Here is a 19,264-nt window from a genome sequence, read left to right as displayed (position 1 = left end):
GCTGTGGGTTGACCCACAATGCTATGAGGGAGGGTATTCCAGGGCTTTGACCCAAGAGACAGAGAAGGATGTCAATATATTTCCAAGTCAGTATAATGAGTGGCCCGGATGGGACCTAGCAAGTCATGGTATTCCCATGTATCTGCTGCCCTTGTCCTTCTAGGAGAAAGTGGTCGTGCAATTAGAAAGTATTGTCTGAGGAGCCGTGGTGAATTTCTGTAATGCATCTTGTAGATATACTGTTGCTACTGAGTGTTGATGGCAGAGGGAGTAGATGCGGTGCCAATGAAGTGGGTTGTTTTGTCTCGGATGGTGTCAAGTTAGTGAAGTGTTGTTGGAGCTACACCCATCCAGGCAAGTGGGGAGTGTTCCATATACTCCTGACTTGTGCCTTATAAATATTGGACCAACTTTAGGGATTCAGGAGATGAGTTACTAGCTGCAGTATCCCTAGCCTCTGACCTGCTCTTGTAACCACTTGTAGTAGTGTTTATGTGGTGAGTCCAGTTGAGTTTGCAGTCATTGCTAACTCCCACAATGTCTGTAGTAGGGGAATCTATTGATGGTAAACAGCATTGAAGGTCAAGAGACAGCGGTTAGATTCTCTCAATTATTGGAGGTGATCATGACTTTTCTATGCTGCGAATGTTGCTTGACATTTTTCAATCCAAGCCTGGATATTATCCAGATTCTATTGCATTTGAACATAGATTGCTTCGGTGTCTGAGGAGTTGTGAATGGTTTTGAACAGTGCAATCATCGGCGAACATCCCCACTTCTGGCCTGATGATGGAGAGCTGGTTGTTGATGAAGCAGTTGAAGATGGTTGGGCCTAGGACACTACCCTGAGGAACTCCTGCAGAGATGCCCTGGAACCGAGATGACAGACTTGCAGCAACCACAAAATTCTATGTGTCTGGTGTCACTCCAACCACTGGAGAGTTTGTCCCTTGATACACATTGATCCCAGTATTGCCAGGGCTTCTTGATGCCACACTCGGTCGAATGTGGCCTTGATGCCAAGGGCTCACACTCACCTCATGCCTAGAATTCAACCCTCCAAGTGTGGTTCAGCATGGAGGATTACTGAATCATTAGCTGAGGGAGGATGGTGCATGGTATTCAGCAGAAGATTTCCTTGCCAATGTTTAACCTGAAGCCATGAGTTTTCATGGGGTTCAGAGTCAATGTTGAGGGTTCCCAGGGCAACTTCCTCCTAATTGTATAATATTGTGCCACTATCTCTGCAAGGTCTGCCCTACCAGTGGGACAGGGCATGCCCAGAGATAGTGATGGTGATGCCTGTGACATTGTCTGTGCATTATGATTCCATGAGTGTGACTGTGTTTCTTGACCAGAATGTGAGACAGCTCTCCCAATGTTGGCACTAACCCCCCGATGTTGGTGAGGAGGACTTTGCAGGGTCAACAGGGCAGTTTCTACCGTTGTCTTTTCTGGTGCCTAGGTTGATGCTGGGTGATCTGTCGGCTTTCATTTCTTTGAGACTTTGTAGCGATTGGTACAACTGAATGGCTTGCTAGGCCATTTCAGAGGTCAGTTGAGAGTCAGCCCTATAGCTGTGGGTCTGGAGTCACATGTCGGTCAGACCAGGTGGGGATGACAGATTTCCTTCTCTGAAGGACATGAATTAAGAATCATGATTGCATTTCAAGAAATAATTCATGGGCCATGTTGCTCTTCAGGGTATCTTGACAACGTGATAAGTCACCCTGTCAATGTAAATTGTCTCTGTACAGGGCCAGCCCGGCGCACCAGGTCCACATGGATTCAAGGGAGAAAAGGTGAGTCACTGACTTAACTCAGTGAAGTTTGTTAGCTGTGACTTAGCTGTTAGCTCATGCTTGCTGTCTGTAATCAGGTCACATTTGTCAACCACTAACAGTATATTTCTGTGTCGTCTGCACAACTGATGTGAAACTAATTGGCCCATATATAGTGTCTGGTTTATCTCACTTAACCTTCTTAAATAGTGGAGTGACGTTGACAATTTTCAAACTCAAGGGAATAATTTATTAAACAATTGGCACATTTATGAGTTCTTCATTTAATTTAGTATCCAGATGTCAATTCCATCGGCTCCCATAGATTCAGAGATAATGGGAACTGCAGATGCTGGAGAATTCCAAGATAATAAAATGTGAGGCTGGATGAACACAGCAGGCCAAGCAGCATCTCAGGAGCACAAAAGCTGACGTTTCGGGCCTAGACCCTTCTTCAGAAATGGGGAAGGGGAAGGGGGTTCTGAAATAAATAGGAAGTGAGGGGGAGGTGGATAGAAGATGATAGAGGAGAAGATAGGTGGAGAGGAAACAGACAGGTCAAAGAGGCAGGGATAGAGCCAGTAAAGGTGAGTGTAGGCGGAGAGTTAGGTTTGGGATAGGTCAGTCCAGGGAGGACAGACAGGTCATGGGAGGGATGAGGCTAGTAGTAGTAGGAGATGGGGGTGGGTCTTGAGGTGGGAGGAGGGGATAGGTGGGAGGAAGGACAGGTTAGGAGGCGGGGACAATGCTGGTCTGGTTTGGAGATGCAGTGGTAGAGGGGGCTGGGTGAGATTTTGAAGCTTTGTGAAGGCCACATTGATACCATTTGGTTGCAGGGTTCCCAAGAGAAATATGAGTTGCTGTTCCTGCAACCTTTGGGTGGCATCGTTGTGGCACTGCAGGAGGCCCAGGATGGACATGTCATCTGAGGAATGGGAGGGGGAGTTGAAGTGGTTCACGACTGGGAGGTGCTGTTGTTTATTGCGAACCGAGCGGAGGTGTTCTGCAAAGCGGTCCCCAAGCCTCCGCTTGGCCTCATTTGCCTCATCCCATGCTGTAAGACTCTATGACTTGACAGTGAGTTAAGAGCAAAAGGGGGTGCAGTTACTGCTGTAATTATTACACCTGGAAAAATGAGGTTCTAGTAATGTTTTCTATGAGTGCTACAGTTCCATGTTTACTCTGGATCTTCAGCCTTAAAACTTCTGTTAGAGGTTTTCAAAATCTCAAATTGCTCCCCTTTGTTATTATTTACCCTTTCAGGGGATGTGGGCCTCGCTGGCGGCATCTGCATTTATTTCCCGTCCCTAATTGCTCTTGCTAGAACATTTCAGACGGCAGTTAAGAGCCAAGCACATTGCTTTGGGTCTGGAGTCACGTGTAGTCCAGACCAGGTAAGGACAGCAGTGGCCTTCCCTAAAAAGTATTAATGACCCAAATGAACTTTTCCAACAATCGATGCTTGTTGCCTTAATCGCCATTATTGAGTAGAGATTTAAATTTCAGATTTATAAATGGAATGGGGCTTGACTCCAGTCTAGAAAGGTGGCTGTCCCTTTTCTGGGCAGGAGTTATGGATACGGGTTCTCCACATTGCTCACACAGCATTGAGTTTTCACAGGCTGGGGTAAAACCTATCCTCAAGTAATATCATGGAAACAGGTAATAAAATGTGAGGCTGGATGAACACAGCAGGCCAAGCAGCATCTCAGGAGCACAAAAGCTGACGTTTCGGGCCTGGACCCTTCATCAGAGAGGGGGATGGGGAGAGGGAACTGGAATAAATAGGCAGAGAGGGGGAGGCGGACCGAAGATGGAGAGTAAAGAAGATAGGTGGAGAGAGTATAGGTGGGGAGGTAGGGAGGGGATAGGTCAGTCCAGGGAAGACGGACAGGTCAAGGAGGTGGGATGAGGTTAGTAGGTAGATGGGGGTGCGGCTTGGGGTGGGAGGAAGGGATGGGTGAGAGGAAAACCGGTTAGGGAGGCAGAGACAGGTTGGACTGGTTTTGGGATGCAGTGGGTGGAGGGGAAGAGCTGGGCTGGTTGTGTGGTGCAGTGGGGGGAGGGGATGAACTGGGCTGGTTTTGGGATGCGGTGGGGGAAGGGGAGATTTTGAAGCTGGTGAAGTCCACATTGATACCATTGGGCTGCAGGGTTCCCAAGCGGAATATGAGTTGCTGTTCCTGCAACCTTCGGGTGGCATCATTGTGGCAGTGCAGGAGGCCCATGATGGACATGTCATCTAAAGAATGGGAGGGGGAGTGGAAATGGTTTGCGACTGGGAGATGCAGTTGTTTGTTGCGAACTGAGCGGAGGTGTTCTGCAAAGCGGTCTCCAAGCCTCCGCTTGGTTTCCCCAATGTAGACGAAGCCACACCAGGTACAGAAACTAAAATCAAAGAGGACTATAATTGAAGGGTTAAACGTCGAGTGGGTTGATTTGAATCTGCACTGTTGGCGATGGCACACAGACACTGTAAAAATCATCTTTCTTCTGGTAAAGAGCAAGTTATCAGCTCTGTCACTTAGATAAATACCTGGTGATTTCAAGAAGCTGTCGATGCAAAGGGAAGACACTGGCCTAGTAGTATTGTCGCTGGACTGTTAATCCAGAGACCCAGGTAATGTTCTGAGGAGACATTCTGAAGCATGTGCTACACCTGCCCCTACACCGTCCTCCTCACCTCCATCCCAGGCCCCAAGAAAACCTTCCACATTAAACAGATGTTCACCTGCACATCTGCTAATGTGGTATACTGCATCCGCTGTTCCCGATGTGGCCTCCTCTATATTGGGGAAACCAAGCGGAGGCTTGGGGACCGCTTTGCAGAACACCTCCGCTCGGTTCGCAATAAACAACAGCACCTCCCAGTCGTGAACCACTTCAACTCCCCCTCCCATTCCTCAGATGACATGTCCATCCTGGGCCTCCTGCAGTGCCACAACGATGCCACCCAAAGGTTGCAGGAACAGCAACTCATATTTCTCTTGGGAACCCTGCAACCAAATGGTATCAATGTGGCCTTCACAAAGCTTCAAAATCTCACCCAGCCCCCTCTACCACCGCATCTCCAAACCAGACCAGCTTGTCCCCGCCTCCTAACCTGTCCTTCCTCCCACCTATCCCCTCCTCCCACCTCAAGACCCACCCCCATCTCCTACTACAACTAGCCTCATCCCTCCCATGACCTGTCTGTCCTCCCTGGACTGACCTATCCCAAAACTAACTCTCCACCTACACTCACCTTTACTGGCTCCATCCCTGCCTCTTTGACCTGTCTGTTTCCTCTCCACCTATCTTCTCCTCTATCATCTTCTATCCACCTCCCCCTCACTTCCTATTTATTTCAGAACCCCCTTCCCCTTCCCCATTTCTGAAGAAGGGTCTAGGCCCGAAACGTCAGCTTTTGTGCTCCTGAGATGCTGCTTGGCCTGCTGTGTTCATCCAGCCTCACATTTTATTATCTTGGCTCCCATAGATTCATCTGTTTTCATCTCCAGAGTTTCCCATGCCATTGTTTTTACCTATATTTTCCAATTAAATCCTCCCTTTGATTTATTAATTTCCTTCTTGCACTTTATCCTCTATTCTGTTTTTGTTTCAGTACGTGTTATTTCTTCATGTCCAATTACATTATCACACATTCTCATGAAATAATTTGCGTCTCTTAACAAGATTGTAACAAATCTTCAGTGCTGTCCTTTCCCAGCACTTAGCATCTTCCTTTTGTGGCTTAATCAGTGGAAGGTTGGAGAAAAGCATCAGCTGGGTTTAAATATTGTGTAAATGTGGGTCCTGTGGCTCACCAAGTTCCGCTAAATTCAGAATCATTGATTTTGTAGTGAAATGAGAAACTTTAATCAGGCAGCATGTGGAGGAAAGGAGCAATCAACATCTCAGATATTACTCTTCCTCAGGACTAGGTATGGAGCATCGAAGGTCGGTCCACATATTGAGGGTTTAGAATGTACCTGTAGGCCTTGAGGGGTGAGATGGTGGTGACGACAGGAGCTGAGGAAGGTCACATGACTGCTGTTGATGAAGCAGTTGAAGATGGCTGGTTTGTTTCATGGTGTGGTCAAAGAACTGAAGGGCTGACGATGTCACAGCAGTGTGGCAGTGAGAAAGGGACTCACTGAGTTCATGTCTGAGGGAGGCAGAGAACTTCTTCAAAAGTGGGTATCCATTGAAAAGACTTTGCAGTGGTAAATCCTGATTCGACACAAAAAACCTGCAAATGCTGGAATCCAAGGTAGACAAACAGGAGGCTGGAAGAACACAGCAGGCCAGGCAGCATCTAGAGGAAAGGAACAGTCAATGTTTCGGGTATTAATTACCCTTCTTCGGGACTGGAAAATGGTTGCACCCAAAATGCTGACTGTTCCTTTCCTCTAGATGCTGCCTGGCCTGCTGTGTCCTTCCAGCCTCCTGTTTGTCCACCTTGGATTCCAGCATCGGCAGCTTTTTTTTTGTCTCTTTGTCTTTAATCAAACTGGATGCAGCGGTTGTCATATACTGTTCAAGTGACAAGTCTCCATTTCACAGGGTAACATCGGGAAACCAGGAGCCACTGGGAAAACTGTGAGTACAGTTACCATTTCTCTTGCTTAGCTGTCTTCTGTCTCAAAAGAATCATAGTAGAACACAAAACTGAGCCTTCACCCAGGGTGGTGTTAAATGTGAGTACCAGTAATACAAAGTTCAATGGAAGGAAACAGCGAGCTTCCCATCTCAATACACTGAGTTGTGTACATGCTGGCTCTTCTCCCTATGTACACACCTTGTCCCAGATCTTCAAGATAGTAAGAACTGCCAATGCTGGGGTCGGAGATAACACGCTGTGAAGCTGGATGAACACAATGCAGGCCAGGCAGCATCAGAACAGCAGGAAAACTGACGTTCCAGGTCAGGTCTTCAGAAATAGGGAAGGGAAAGGGAGCTCTGAAATAAATAGAGAGAGGGGGTTGGGGCAGGGGAAGGTAGGTGGGATGATGATGGGTGAATGCAGGTAGTCAGTGGTGGGGAGAGGTCAGTGAGGTGGGAGGAGTGGATAGGTGGGGCAGAAGACAGATAGGTAAAGGAGGCGGCAATGAGAGAGAGGGTTGGTCATGGGATGAGGCCGGGGAGGGGGGGTGGAGAGATTTTGAAGCTAGGAAAGTCCACATTGAGACCATTGGGTTGTAGGCTCCCATGGCGGAATATGAGTTGCTGCTGCTCCAGTTTCTGGGTAGTGTCATTGTGAAACCCAAAAACAAACCTTCCACATCAGACACCACCTCAAAACCAATATCTATTTCAAGTTCACTGACTTTCACAGCTACCAAGAGTACACCCCTCTCACCCATCTTCCTGCAAGGATGTGATCCCCTACTCCCAATTCCTCTGCCTCTGCCATGTCTGCTCCCAAGATGAGGCGTTACACTCCCGAACATCCCAGATGTCCTCTTGTTTCATCGACCACAGCTTCTTCCCTTCAGTGGTCGAAAACGCTCTCAACCACATCTGTTATGTTACCCGCACCTCTGCCCTCACATCCCCTTCCTGCAACAAAAACAAAGACAGAATTCCCCTTGTCCTCACATATCACCCCACTAACCTCCGGATTCAACGTATCATTTTCCGCCACTTCCAGCACCTGCAATTTGATCCCACAACCAAGGATATATTTCCCTCCGCACCCCGATTTGCCTTCTGTAGGGTCCGCTCTCTCCGCAACTCCCTCGTCTGCTCCACACTCTCCACCAGCCCCACAATCCCCGGCAACTGCAAGAAGTGCTACAACTGCCCCTACACCTCCCCCGTCACCCCCTTTCCAGGAACCAAAAAAATCTTCCACATCAGACAGGTGTTCACCTGACAATCAGCTAATGTGGTTTACTGCATCCACTGCTCCCTATGTGACCTCCTCTTCATCAGTGAGACCAAGCGGAGACTCAGAGACCGCTTGGTACTGCACCTGAGCTCTGCTTGTGACAAACGACAACAACTTCCAGTCGCAAACTATTCCAACTCCCCCTCTCACACCTTGGATGACACGTCCATCCTGGGCCTCCTGCAGTGTCACAACAATGCAGCCTAGAAACTGAAGGAGCAGCACCTCATATTTAACCTTGGGAGCCTACAGCCCAATGGTCTCAATGTGGACTTTACACAGCTTCAAAATCTCCCCACCCCCAGCCTCATCCCAAGGCCAACCCTCCCTCTCACCCCCGTCTCCTTGACATGTCCCTCTTCTCTCCTACCTGTCTGCTCCTCCCACCTCACTGACCGATCCCCACCTCTCCCTACCTGCACTGAACTATCACCAGCACACCTACCTTCACCAGCCCCTCTCAACTCGCTTCCTGCACCCACCCGTCTTCTCTCTCACCTGTCTGCTCCTCCCACCTCACTGACCAATCCCCACCACTCCCTACCTGCACTGAACTATCACCAACACACCTACCTTCCCCAGTCCCACCCCTCCTCTCTCTATTTATTTCCCAGCTCCATTATCCTGCCCATTTCTGAAGAAGGGTTCCGACCTGAAACGTCAGCTTTCCTGCTCTTCTGATGCTGCCTGGCCTGCTGTGTTCCTCCAGCTCCACACTGTGTTGTCCCAGATCTTTCCTATTTGCTGTTCCTTTTACATTTTTGTAGGCTCCTCTTTTTAGTTTTATTTGGTCACGTACCTCTGGTAAGTAGAGTTTTGTTGCTTACAGTTGACCTATTTGAATGTTGAATTTTTGTTTGAATACTTCCTATTAATCTTCTTCAGTTTTACCCATTAACAGAGTTGTTCAGTTTACTGTAGACAGTCTCTGTCTCATTTCACTGAAATCAGGCTCACCAAAATCTAGAATCTTTCCAGCATTTCACAATTCTCAGCTTCATTCAAGACACTGCATTTTATCATATTGTGATGACAGTGAGCTAAATATTCACATACTGTTACATTGTCTCTTTAACCTACCTCAATATTCCTTTTAAATACATAGATGCTGTAAATAACCCAGATGCAATCAGAAAATTCACTGCCTTTCTGATAGTTTGCATAAATCTGTATGGCAATTAAATCCCCTTATTATGTACAACTGCTTAAACTATGTGGCTTATTTAATGTCTGCAGTGATGCAATCTACATCATGACAGATGTTACCAAGGAGTCTAAACGAAATTTTCATGGCAGTCTTGAATACTTTCCTATTTCACATTGCACACGTAAAAAATCTATGCAGCTCTCTTTCTAACTTCTTAACATGGAAGTGATTTTGCCCTTAACCACTTCTCATTTACCATTTTCCTGAAAATTCCTCCACATTGTAACCTAATATTTATGTTCTTTATATTTAAATTGGAAGAGCCTGATGGGGACAGTATAGAAAGAGCTTGACTCTGTACCTAATTCCATTTTAAACCTAGCCCTGTGCTGTCCTTGCCCTGGGAGTGTGGCATGGTGCCTCAGTGGTTAGCACTGCAGCTTCACAGCACCAGGGACCACAGTTCGATTCAAGCCTCAGGCAACTGTCTGTGTGGCGTTAGCATGTTCTGCGTGGGTCTGCTCCGGTTTTCTCCAGGTGCTCCGGTTTCCTCCCACAGCCCAAAGATGTGCAGGTAGATTGGCCATGCTAAATTGCCCGTAGTGTTCCGGGGTGTGTGGGTTATAGGGGGATGGGTCTGGGTGAGATGCTCCAAGGGTCGATGTGGACTTGTTGGGCCAAAGGGCCTGTTTCCACACTGTAGGGAATCTAAAGATGCCTTACTGCATATGTAGCCCCAGGCTGCCCCTGACATGGGAGTTTTAGATTGAGACTTTAAAGATTGGGGAGCTTTGCTTTCACTTTAAAAGAGTAAAAGCAGTTTTACTTTCAGGTTAAATAAGGTAGAGACAACTTTACTTTCTATTTACCTTTAGTTTGAAAGAGTTGAGGAGCTTTATTTGTATTTAACCTGGTGCTGTACCTAGCCCTATTTTGTGCCTAACCGCATGTTATCCCTGTCCTGGGAGTGTCTCATGGAGACAGTGTGGAGGAAGCTTTCCTCGGGTATCTCACCCCAGCTGTACTTGTCCTGCGGGTATTTGATGGAAACAATGTAGAGAGAGCTTTACTCTGTACCTTAACCCTTGCTGTCCCTGTCCTGTGAATATCAGATGGGGACAGTATAGAGGAAGCATAGTTTGCATGTATTACCTTATGGTGTGCCTGTCCTGGCACTGTTTGATGGCGGCAATGTAACAAAAGCTTTACTTTCAATTCAAGATTAGAGGAGGTTCAACCTTATGTTTAAAAGAATAGAGGGGTTTTCACTCTGTGTCTAAACTTACTCTGTCCCTGACCTTGAAGTGTTTGATGGTGACAGTGTCAAGGGAGCTCTACTTTCCATTTCCTTTCAGTTTAAAAGAGTAGAGTGCAATTGTCTTCGCATCTAATCCCAAGATGTTCTTGTCTCAGCAGGGTTAGATGTGACAGTGTCAAGGCAGCTTTACTTCCAATCTAAAAGAATAAAGGCTGTTTTATGTTCAAGTTAAAAGATTAGAGAGAGCTTTATTCCGTACCTAACCCAGTGCTGTACCTGTCCTGAGAGGGTCAGTGCAGAGAAAGCTTTACTCTGTATTGTATATGGTACTGTCCCTGCCTAGGATTGTTAGGTGGTTACAATATAGAGAGAGCTTTAATCTATTTACTACTCTGCACTGTCCCTGCTATCCCTATCCAGGGAGTTTTGGATGGGGAAGCGTAGACAAAGCGTTTGCCTCTATCTGTTACGCTGTGCTGTACCTATCTTGGGACTGTTTGATGAGAACTATGTACAGGAAGCTTTGTTCTGTATCTAACCTCATAGTGCACTTGTTCCGGGAGTGTTTGACTGGTACAGTGTACAGGAAGCATCACTCTGTATCTATTATCCTGTGCTGTACCTGTCCTTGGAGCGTTTGACAGGATACAGTTCAGAGAGATTTCATCTGAGGCTTACTGATTTCAGGCAGTCATCTGCACTGTGTAGTTCACCCTCATAACTGAGTAAGCAAAAAACAATTGCGACAGTATTTCTTGATCATTGTGAATTTATCAGGATCATTTTCCTCACAAAGGAGACGGCTTCTTCCTGTTAGCCTGCACCTGGGAAAATAGCAGCCTCAGTGTCCAGGTAAATCCATAACTGAGTCCTATCGCTGAGCTGTCGGTCACCCTAAAACTGAACCCTCCTGGCAGCTGAAAACTATCCCAGAAGGTGCTTTTGAAATTGAAAGGTTACCTGAAACTGATAGTTCCCACTGCCCAGCCCCTCCTGCCCAACTCTGTGAAAGCCATCAGTCCTTGGGGATCAAGTGCTGGCGACTGGACCTGGTTTACACAGGTGGATCTTCGCTGGCATATTGCCTGTGAGGGAAAGCAAAAGCTCAGGATTCCCACTGAGCTCATTTTAATTGACACCCAGGACAGGCAAGAAGAAACCAATCTGCCCCTTCTCCTACAGGCAGTTCTCCAAGATGAAGCTAGTGGGAGCTGGCCCCTATTCTAATGCTGCGGGGAAATAAAATTGAAGATCAGAGAATCTTCTGCAGTGAAGGATCATCCCAGCCGTTGTCAGCAAAGGCTGTGAACTGCCAAGAGGCACGACCTCAGAATTGCGTGGAAAAAGGGGCATCATCAGAAAACTAATCCTTCTCAGTATCTAATAGACAGCCCAACCATTACCACATTCTTAAATGGGGTCCTTGCTGTGCCACTGCGCTTCCACCACTTCAGTGGCTTTATTTCTGAGGGATTTAACTGGCTGTTTGTGCATTTTAAGGATGCCATGAGATTCTGAAAGATGTTAGAGAAAAACACACCTTTCTTTAGTCTGTTTGACACCTCTTCCCAAAGTTGTGTTTACTTTTGTCTCGTTGAAGGGAAAACAAGGTAATCAGGGGATCCCAGGGAATGAAGGAGAAAAGGGCAACAAGGTAAGTGCTTGAATCTCTTAACTCGCACTTTTCACCTGAGGCTCTGCTCCAGAATTATTGAACTATTCTTGCACTGATAGAGAATGTTTGGGTCATCAAGTCTCTACTGGCTCTCATTCCCCTGGTTTATGATGATGGCCCTGGAGGTTTACTTCCAAGTGCTCTTCCAATTTCCTTTTGAAATTATTATCCATCTGTTCTTCCATCGTCCTGATGTGTAGTGAGTTTCAGGTCATCACTACTTGTTTCATAAGTGCCCTCCCAGCACCCCATCCCCATGCGCGCGCACACACACACACACGCACGCACGCACGCACGCACACACACACACACACACACACACACACACATCAGTCCACATCTTTAAGTCTGTCTCCCTTAGACATTGTACCACCAACAATTGGGAAGAACTTCCCTTTGTCTTCCTTATTTGGGTCTGTCAAGACCTCGAACACCTCCTTCAAATCTGTTCTGAATCCTCTTACTCCCAATGAGAACAGCCCCATCAGCTCCTCCACCCTAACTTAGGAGATGAAAACTCTCAATCACTGAAACCATTTGGGAAACCTCCTCTGCATAATCTCAATCAAAACAGGATGTGGGCTGTATCCTAACCAGGGCTTTGTAAAGACTCAACATTACATCCCTGCTTTTGTCCGCCATACCTCCACGCCAGCCAAGACCCCATATTCTCTTAAGAGTAAAGCATTGAGCATTGAAATCTACTTTTTTAAATAAAATTGAGCATGTTTTCTGACCTATGATCTCCATTCTACTTAACCCCTGATCACTGACATCTGGAATCTCAGGGATCAGCAGATACAGATTGAATTAAAACCCTCATTGACAAGTGGGTTTTCAACTTAGACTGAAGACTGGTTCCTGGGTGAATCCATTACCTGTGAAACTACGATCCAGTCAAAGTTACAACTTTATGACAGAGAGGGTGAACAGTAATGGGCTTTTATTTAGCTAACAGCTTTTTCTTATTTCAAATCTATCCCTGTGTGGCATTGGAGAATGAGTACTTCATCAGCCTCTCTGTTTTTAAGGGTGATCAGGGAGATCGAGGGATCACAGGAGCTCCAGGACCCAAAGGAGAGAAGGTTTGTGTTATGGAGAATTATATTTTGTTCTAGTCTGCTCCCTGCTTTGTTCTGCTGCCATCTGTTGGTAACAGGCATGATTAGCGGGAAGGTCCTGTTCACTCTGGAGCCCTGACGACAGAATCCAGGCTGATGCTGCAGTGCCCTTTTGAGAGAATGTTGGAGATTCCAACTTTGGAATGAAACATTAAACCAATGGTCCCCATCTGATGAGTAAGGAGGGCATACAAAATGCCATGATCATCTCTGATAGGAGGGGAAATCTCCCTAGTTCCCAGCTAACGCTAATCTCTAAGCCACCATTAATACAAAAGATTGTCTAGTCATTTATTTCATTACCATTGCTGCATGTGATTGGTTGCTGTGATTCCCTACATCACAACACCTCAAGTGCGTTTCATCGGCTGTTACTTTACATTCTGAAGTGATGGGAAGAATCTTGTACGCTTAGCCCTGGAGTGATTGTAACAAGGTCTGCCAGCCGGACCTCATAGAATATGAGTTCCCTGATTGGGGCTGTTAGCCTGGCCCAATCAGGGAGCCCAGGCTGACAGAGTGGAGAGCCAGACATCCCTGTTCACTCTGGAAGTTGGTCCTGAGAGAGAATGGACCAGTGTCAAGAACTTTCCTCGAGTAAATAAAGGATAACTTGGTGACAGGATACCAGCCTCAGTGGAGTTCTTTAAACCCCCCTGCCATGGTGAGTTTGGGGGCGAAGGTATGGCTGTGTATTTAATGAGGAGGGAAGGTGTTGTTGAGAAACCCTTCCTGCTTTCCCCCTTCTGCCCTGGTTGAGCCTGGGTTACAAAAGCCCATGGGTGGCCTTGCCTCCAGTTGAGGAATTGCCCACTCCCAAGGCCCCATGCTGCCATTGCTGATATTAACCTGGTAGTAGGGAGAGAGCTTGCCACGTGGTGAGCACGACAACAGCATACCTATTCTCCTGAATCATGGCCCACACATCCTTGTTTGGATCCAACCACAACTCCAGAAACTTACTTGGCTGGCTCCCTTTGCACAGTGGGATTGCTTGCAGTCTCAGAGCTAGTCGCTGTGTCCCAGCCAGTACTGTGGGGACTGCCAGCCTTCCTATTGGCTGATAGACCTGTAAGGCAGACTTCCTCCTGAGACAGTGGGTGGACAGTTTGCCGTAAAGCCATCAGTGCTGCTCCTGGTGTTTGCTTTTTGTAGGGCAGCCATCACGATCATGGGCAGGCTCTGTCTCAACTCTTCACAGGGGGCATGGGTGTGTGGGATCGGGGTAGCCACAACACCACATAAAGACCACCCAATACTGGAAGTGGATACCACTCCCTTTCACAGCTCCCTTGCCCTCTGCCTCTTTTCTATGCTTTCCATTACTCCTATTTTACCCACATACCCATCAACAGCTGTGTAGTGACTGGGCCAAGTCCTGAAATGCTCATGATAAAAAGGGCCAGTCCAAAATCCCCTTAAAAAGAAACAGCTCTTAACAACTGTTTAAAAATGTCAGTCTGGCACAATCATTCATGGCACTGATTGAGTAGCTTATCTTGACTTCATTCTCCTCAGCCTTCCCCAAATAATGTTGAAAAACATATAAAAGAAAATTAACTTTTAACTTCTAACCTTGTAAAGATGTCAGCCAGTCACAGGGTAATACTGCCCCTCAAGCTGAGAAAGATATGGGAACAATTCCATCAAAAAAAGGGGTAGCACGGTGTCTCAGTGGTTAGCACTGCTGCCTCACAGTGCCAGGGACCGGGGTTCAATTCCAGCCTTGGGCAACTGTCTGTGTGGAGATAATGAAGTGTGGAGCTGGATGAACACAGCAGGCCAAGCAGCACCTTAGGAGCACCAAAAGCTGACGTTTCGGGCCTAGACCCTTCATCAGAAACCCGGACTTTACACTTTCTCTCCAGGTCTGCGTGGGTTTCCTCCGGGCGCTCCAGTTTCCTCCCACAGTCCAAAGATATGCAGGTTAGGGTGGATTGGTCATGTTAAATTTCCCATAGTGCCCAGGGATGTTGAGGTTAGGTGGGCTAGACATGGGAAATGGGCCTGGGCGGGATGCTGTTTGGAGGGGCGGTGTGGACTTGTTGGGCTGTGTGGCCTGTTTCCATACTGTAAGGATCCTATGATATATCTTGCTTGACTGAGTCCATCTTGGAGTTCAACCAAGCTTTCGTAATGAAACCATCTGGAGAAACAGAGGTCTGACTATCTGTTTTTGTCAGTGCAATTGGTAATTGACCCCCACAAATGCCTGTGGCTGGCAGCAAGGGAGCAGGGGCAGTGAGGGAGACAGCAGAGAGGTAGGCACCACAGGATGAAGTGAGCGAGGAAGCAGGAGTGGCAACGAGGGAGGTAGGTAAAATGTGTGCGTGGGGACTGATACTGCTGTGGTGTTGGGCACTGACAGCACTGTCTTTCTTTTTATGATTCAGGGCGATGGATGTGGGCTCTGCCCATCTGCTCAAGCGGCTCACCTTAAAATAAGCGCTCCAGATGATGGAAACGGGAGTCAGTCCGAAAAACAACCTGCACACCTTATCCAGCCTGGAATCAAGGTGAGGAATTCAATGCTGTATGTGCGTCCATCATCATCTGAGATTGGGAACAATTCCATTAAATCTGTGCAACTGGAAGAATTAACATCTTTCTGACCTTTTTTAATTCACTCATGGAATGAGACAATCCCTGACTGGGTTAACATTTATTGCCCATCTCTAATTACTTTTGAATTGAACAGCTGCTGGGCCATTTAATAGTCAACCACACATTACAGTGGGTCTGGAGTCACATGTAGGCCAGACCAGGTAAAAACGGCAGATTCCCTTTCCTAAAGGACCCGGTGACTTTTTATGGGCGTCGGTAGTGATTACATAATCACCATTGGACTCATTTTTAGTTCCAGATTTTTTTATTATTGATTGTATATTTAATCATTTGCCATGGTGGGATTCGAAACCATGTCTCTAGAGCGTTGCCCGGGGCCCCTTGGGTGGTGAGGAATGTACTCATGACTCCAGGAACTTCACTGGGAAATCATGGTTTATCATCTCCATGATCCAAGAAGGTGACTCTAGCCCTGGTTAGCACAGGGTTGTTGTGAATTCGAGACCACATGAGGTCCCCATTATCCAAAGCTCTCATACAACCAGCAATCAACAGAAGTGGGTTTCCCTGCTCTGGGAACTTATTGTGCAGTCGCCTCTCTCTCTCTCCTTTTAATCAAAAGTCCCTGACATTTAAGAGCAGTCCTGGCCTCAATCAGCACATTCATATAACCAGCACCCCTCCCTCATTTCCTGTGCGACCAGGGTATTCGGGAGTTTACCGTACTCCTCCCTCCTTCATGCATAGGTGAAATACCATATTGTTGTTGCAGAACTGCAGTCAGATTTAACTGCACTGTAACTCACTATCAGCAACAGGCCATTAGCCTGGGGAAGTGTGTGATCCCTGATGGATGGAACAATGATGTCTATCTCTCAGGAGGATGAGTGAAATCTGATTTGACTTAAGACCTGGGAAAGGCAGATTAGAACATAGAACTATACAGCATAGGAATGGACCCTTCTGCCCACAATGTTGTACTGCACATGATGCCAAATGAAACTAATCCCTTCAGCCTGCCCCTTTGTCCATATCCCTGTGTTCCTTGCATATTCATATGCTTATCCAAAAGTCTCTTAAATGCCCCTGTTGTATCTGCCTCTACCATCACCCCTGGCAGTGTGCTCCAGACTACTATCACACTCTGTGTAAATACATTCCCCTCACATCTCCTTTGAATTTTCCCCTCTCTCATTAAATACATGTTTAGTATGTTTAGTAATATACATTTAAACTTTGGAATAAAGACTCAGACGATCAACCCTATCTACGCATCGCATCATTTTACAGACTTCGATCAAGTCTCCCCTCAATCTTTGTTGCTCCAGAGAAAACAGGCCAAGTATTTCTAACCCTTTCCTTAAAGCTCATACCCTCTAATGCAGGCACACTCTTCTGCACTCTCCTAAAAACATTCACATCCTTCCTGTAATGTGGGGACCAGAATTGAATGTAATACTCTAAATATGGACTAACCAAAGCTGTAAAGCTGCAACAGGACATCCTGACTCTTCTATTCAATTCCTGGACCAACAAAGGCAAATATGCCATACGCCTTCTTTACCACCCTATCTACTTGTGTGGCTACTTTCAGGGAGTTATGGACTTGAAGCTCCAAGATCACTCTGTACGTCAATGCTGTTCAGGGTCCTGCCATTAACTGTATAGTTTTCCTTAGCACGTGATCTCCCAAAGTGCAGCATCTCACACTTACCTGGATTAAACTCCATCTACGATTTCTCTGCCCATATCTGTAACTGATCTATATCCTGCTGTAGCCTTTGACAACCTTCACAGCTCCATCAATCTTTCTATCATCTGCAAACTTACTAACCCACACATCTACCTTTACATCTACGTCATTTATATAGATCACAAACAGCAGAGGTCTCAGTACAGATCTGTGCGGAACATCACTAGTCACAGACGCCCAGCCAGAGAAACACCCTGCCACCACTTCCCTCTGCCTTCTATGGGCAAACCAATTCTGAATCCAAGTGGACGGGTCATCTTATCCTTCTGGATGAGCCTACCATGAGGGACCTTGTTGAAAGCCTAACTAAAATCCACGTAGACATCCTCTGCTGTACCCTCATCAATCGCCTTTGTCACCTCCTCATAAAATACTGTCAGATATTAAAGTGCTAGGAACTATGGAGCAGTTTGGGAGGTCAGTTACAAAGATCATCTAAGAGCTAATGGATAGATACAAAAATAATTATAAAGTAGACACACACAATGCTGTGACTGTGCCCTAGTGTTGGAGGAAGTCAATGTTGAAGGTAGTGGATGGGTCATGATCAAATGGACTGGAGTTGTTATTGGAGCTGCACTCATCCAGGCAAGTGGAGAGTACTCTACCACAACCCTAACTTGTGTCTTGCAGACTGGGGGAGTCAGGAGGTGAGTTACTCACAATGGAGTGACTTGATCATATAGCCACTGTGTTTATGTAGTGAGTCAGTTTCTGGTCAACAAGGCGTAACACCCTCCAACCCTCACCCGGGATGTGGATAGTGAGGGATTCAATGATGGTCATTGAATCTGAAGAAGCTAAGGTTAGATTCTGTCTTGCTGGAGACAGTCATTGCTTAGCATTTGTGCTGCACAAATGTTACTTGCCACTTAGTGCACAAGCTTGAATGTTATCCAGGTCCCGCTGTATGTGGACACAGATTGTGTCAGTTCCTGAGGAGTCACAAATTATTCTGAGCATTGTGTAATCATCAACAAACACCCACCACATGTCCAAAAATGGATTAACAAACACCCTGCCACCACTTCCCTCTGCCTTCTATGGGCAAACCAATTCTGAATCCAAGTGGACGGGTCATCTTATCCTTCTGGATGAGCCTACCATGAGGGACCTTGTTGAAAGCCTAACTAAAATCCACGTAGACAACATCCTCTGCTGTACCCTCATCAATCGCCTTTGTCACCTCCTCATAAAATACTGTCAGATATTAAAGTGCTAGGAACTATGGAGCAGTTTGGGAGGTCAGTTACAAAGGAAATGGAAGTCCGTGACTTCAACTTTCATCAGCTCTGGAGGTGTGTGGTAACAAGTCTGGACGGGTTGATTAAAAACGTCGTCCCTGAGGAACAGAGATGTCCCGGAACTGAGGTGACTGATCTCCAACAACCAAAACCACATTCGTCTGTTCAAGGTATAATTCCAACCAGCAGAGAGTTTTCCCCCATTTCCCATTGTTTCCAGTTTTCCTGGAGCTCCTTGATGTCACACTCAGTCGAATGTCAAGGGCTGTCACTCCTGCCTCACTTCGGGAATTCAGCTCTGATTTCCATGCACAAAGCAAAACTTTAATGAGGTGAGCAGCTGAGTGGCCTTGGCCGAAATAAAACCGGGGGCTGCCACTGAGCAGGTGATCACCTGCTAAGCAGATGTTAGCACTGTGAATGACACCTTCCATCACTTCACTGATAATTGAGAGTAGACTGAGATGTTAATCAGTGGGATAGATTTGCCCTGTTTTTGTGTGCAGGACATAAAACTTTGCACATGGTCGAGTAGATACCAATGTTGTAACTGTACTAGAACTTCTTGGCTAGGGGCACAACATGTTCTGGAGCACAAGTCTTCAGTCCTATTTCTGGAATGTTGTCATGACCTGTCGTCTTTGCAGTATCCAGTGCTCATAATATTTTCTTGATATCACGTGGAGTGAATCGAATTGGCTGAAGACTGGTATCTGTGATGCTGTGAATGACTGGAGGTGGCTGGGATGGATCATCCACTTGGCACTTCTGACTGAAGATTGCTGCGAATGCTTCAGCCTTATCTGTTGCACTGATGTGCTGGGCTCATCCATCATTGAGGATGGGGA

At 46.6% G+C, this 19,264-nt stretch overlaps 1 protein-coding gene across 3 annotated transcripts in view; it reads left to right on the top strand.

The window, feature by feature from the left end:
- The window catches only part of col16a1 (collagen, type XVI, alpha 1), a 321,764-nt gene that overhangs the window by 193,967 nt on the left and 108,533 nt on the right, over positions 1–19,264 (top strand). For 2 of the 3 annotated variants that reach the window (XM_059654248.1, XM_048557998.2), the window contains exons 25-29: positions 1,758–1,802; positions 6,327–6,362; positions 11,659–11,712; positions 12,765–12,818; positions 15,248–15,370. In XM_059654248.1, the coding sequence (XP_059510231.1) occupies positions 1,758–1,802; positions 6,327–6,362; positions 11,659–11,712; positions 12,765–12,818; positions 15,248–15,370 (312 nt within the window). The remainder of the gene's footprint in view (positions 1–1,757; positions 1,803–6,326; positions 6,363–11,658; positions 11,713–12,764; positions 12,819–15,247; positions 15,371–19,264) is intronic. The other variant, XM_048557999.2, reaches the window with a different exon arrangement.

Source organism: Stegostoma tigrinum, chromosome 24, assembly GCF_030684315.1.
Source record: "Stegostoma tigrinum isolate sSteTig4 chromosome 24, sSteTig4.hap1, whole genome shotgun sequence".
In the NCBI taxonomy this organism is placed as follows: domain Eukaryota; kingdom Metazoa; phylum Chordata; class Chondrichthyes; order Orectolobiformes; family Stegostomatidae; genus Stegostoma; species Stegostoma tigrinum.
Note: the sequence above shows the minus strand (reverse complement) of the source record. Positions and strands in the feature narration are given on the sequence as shown.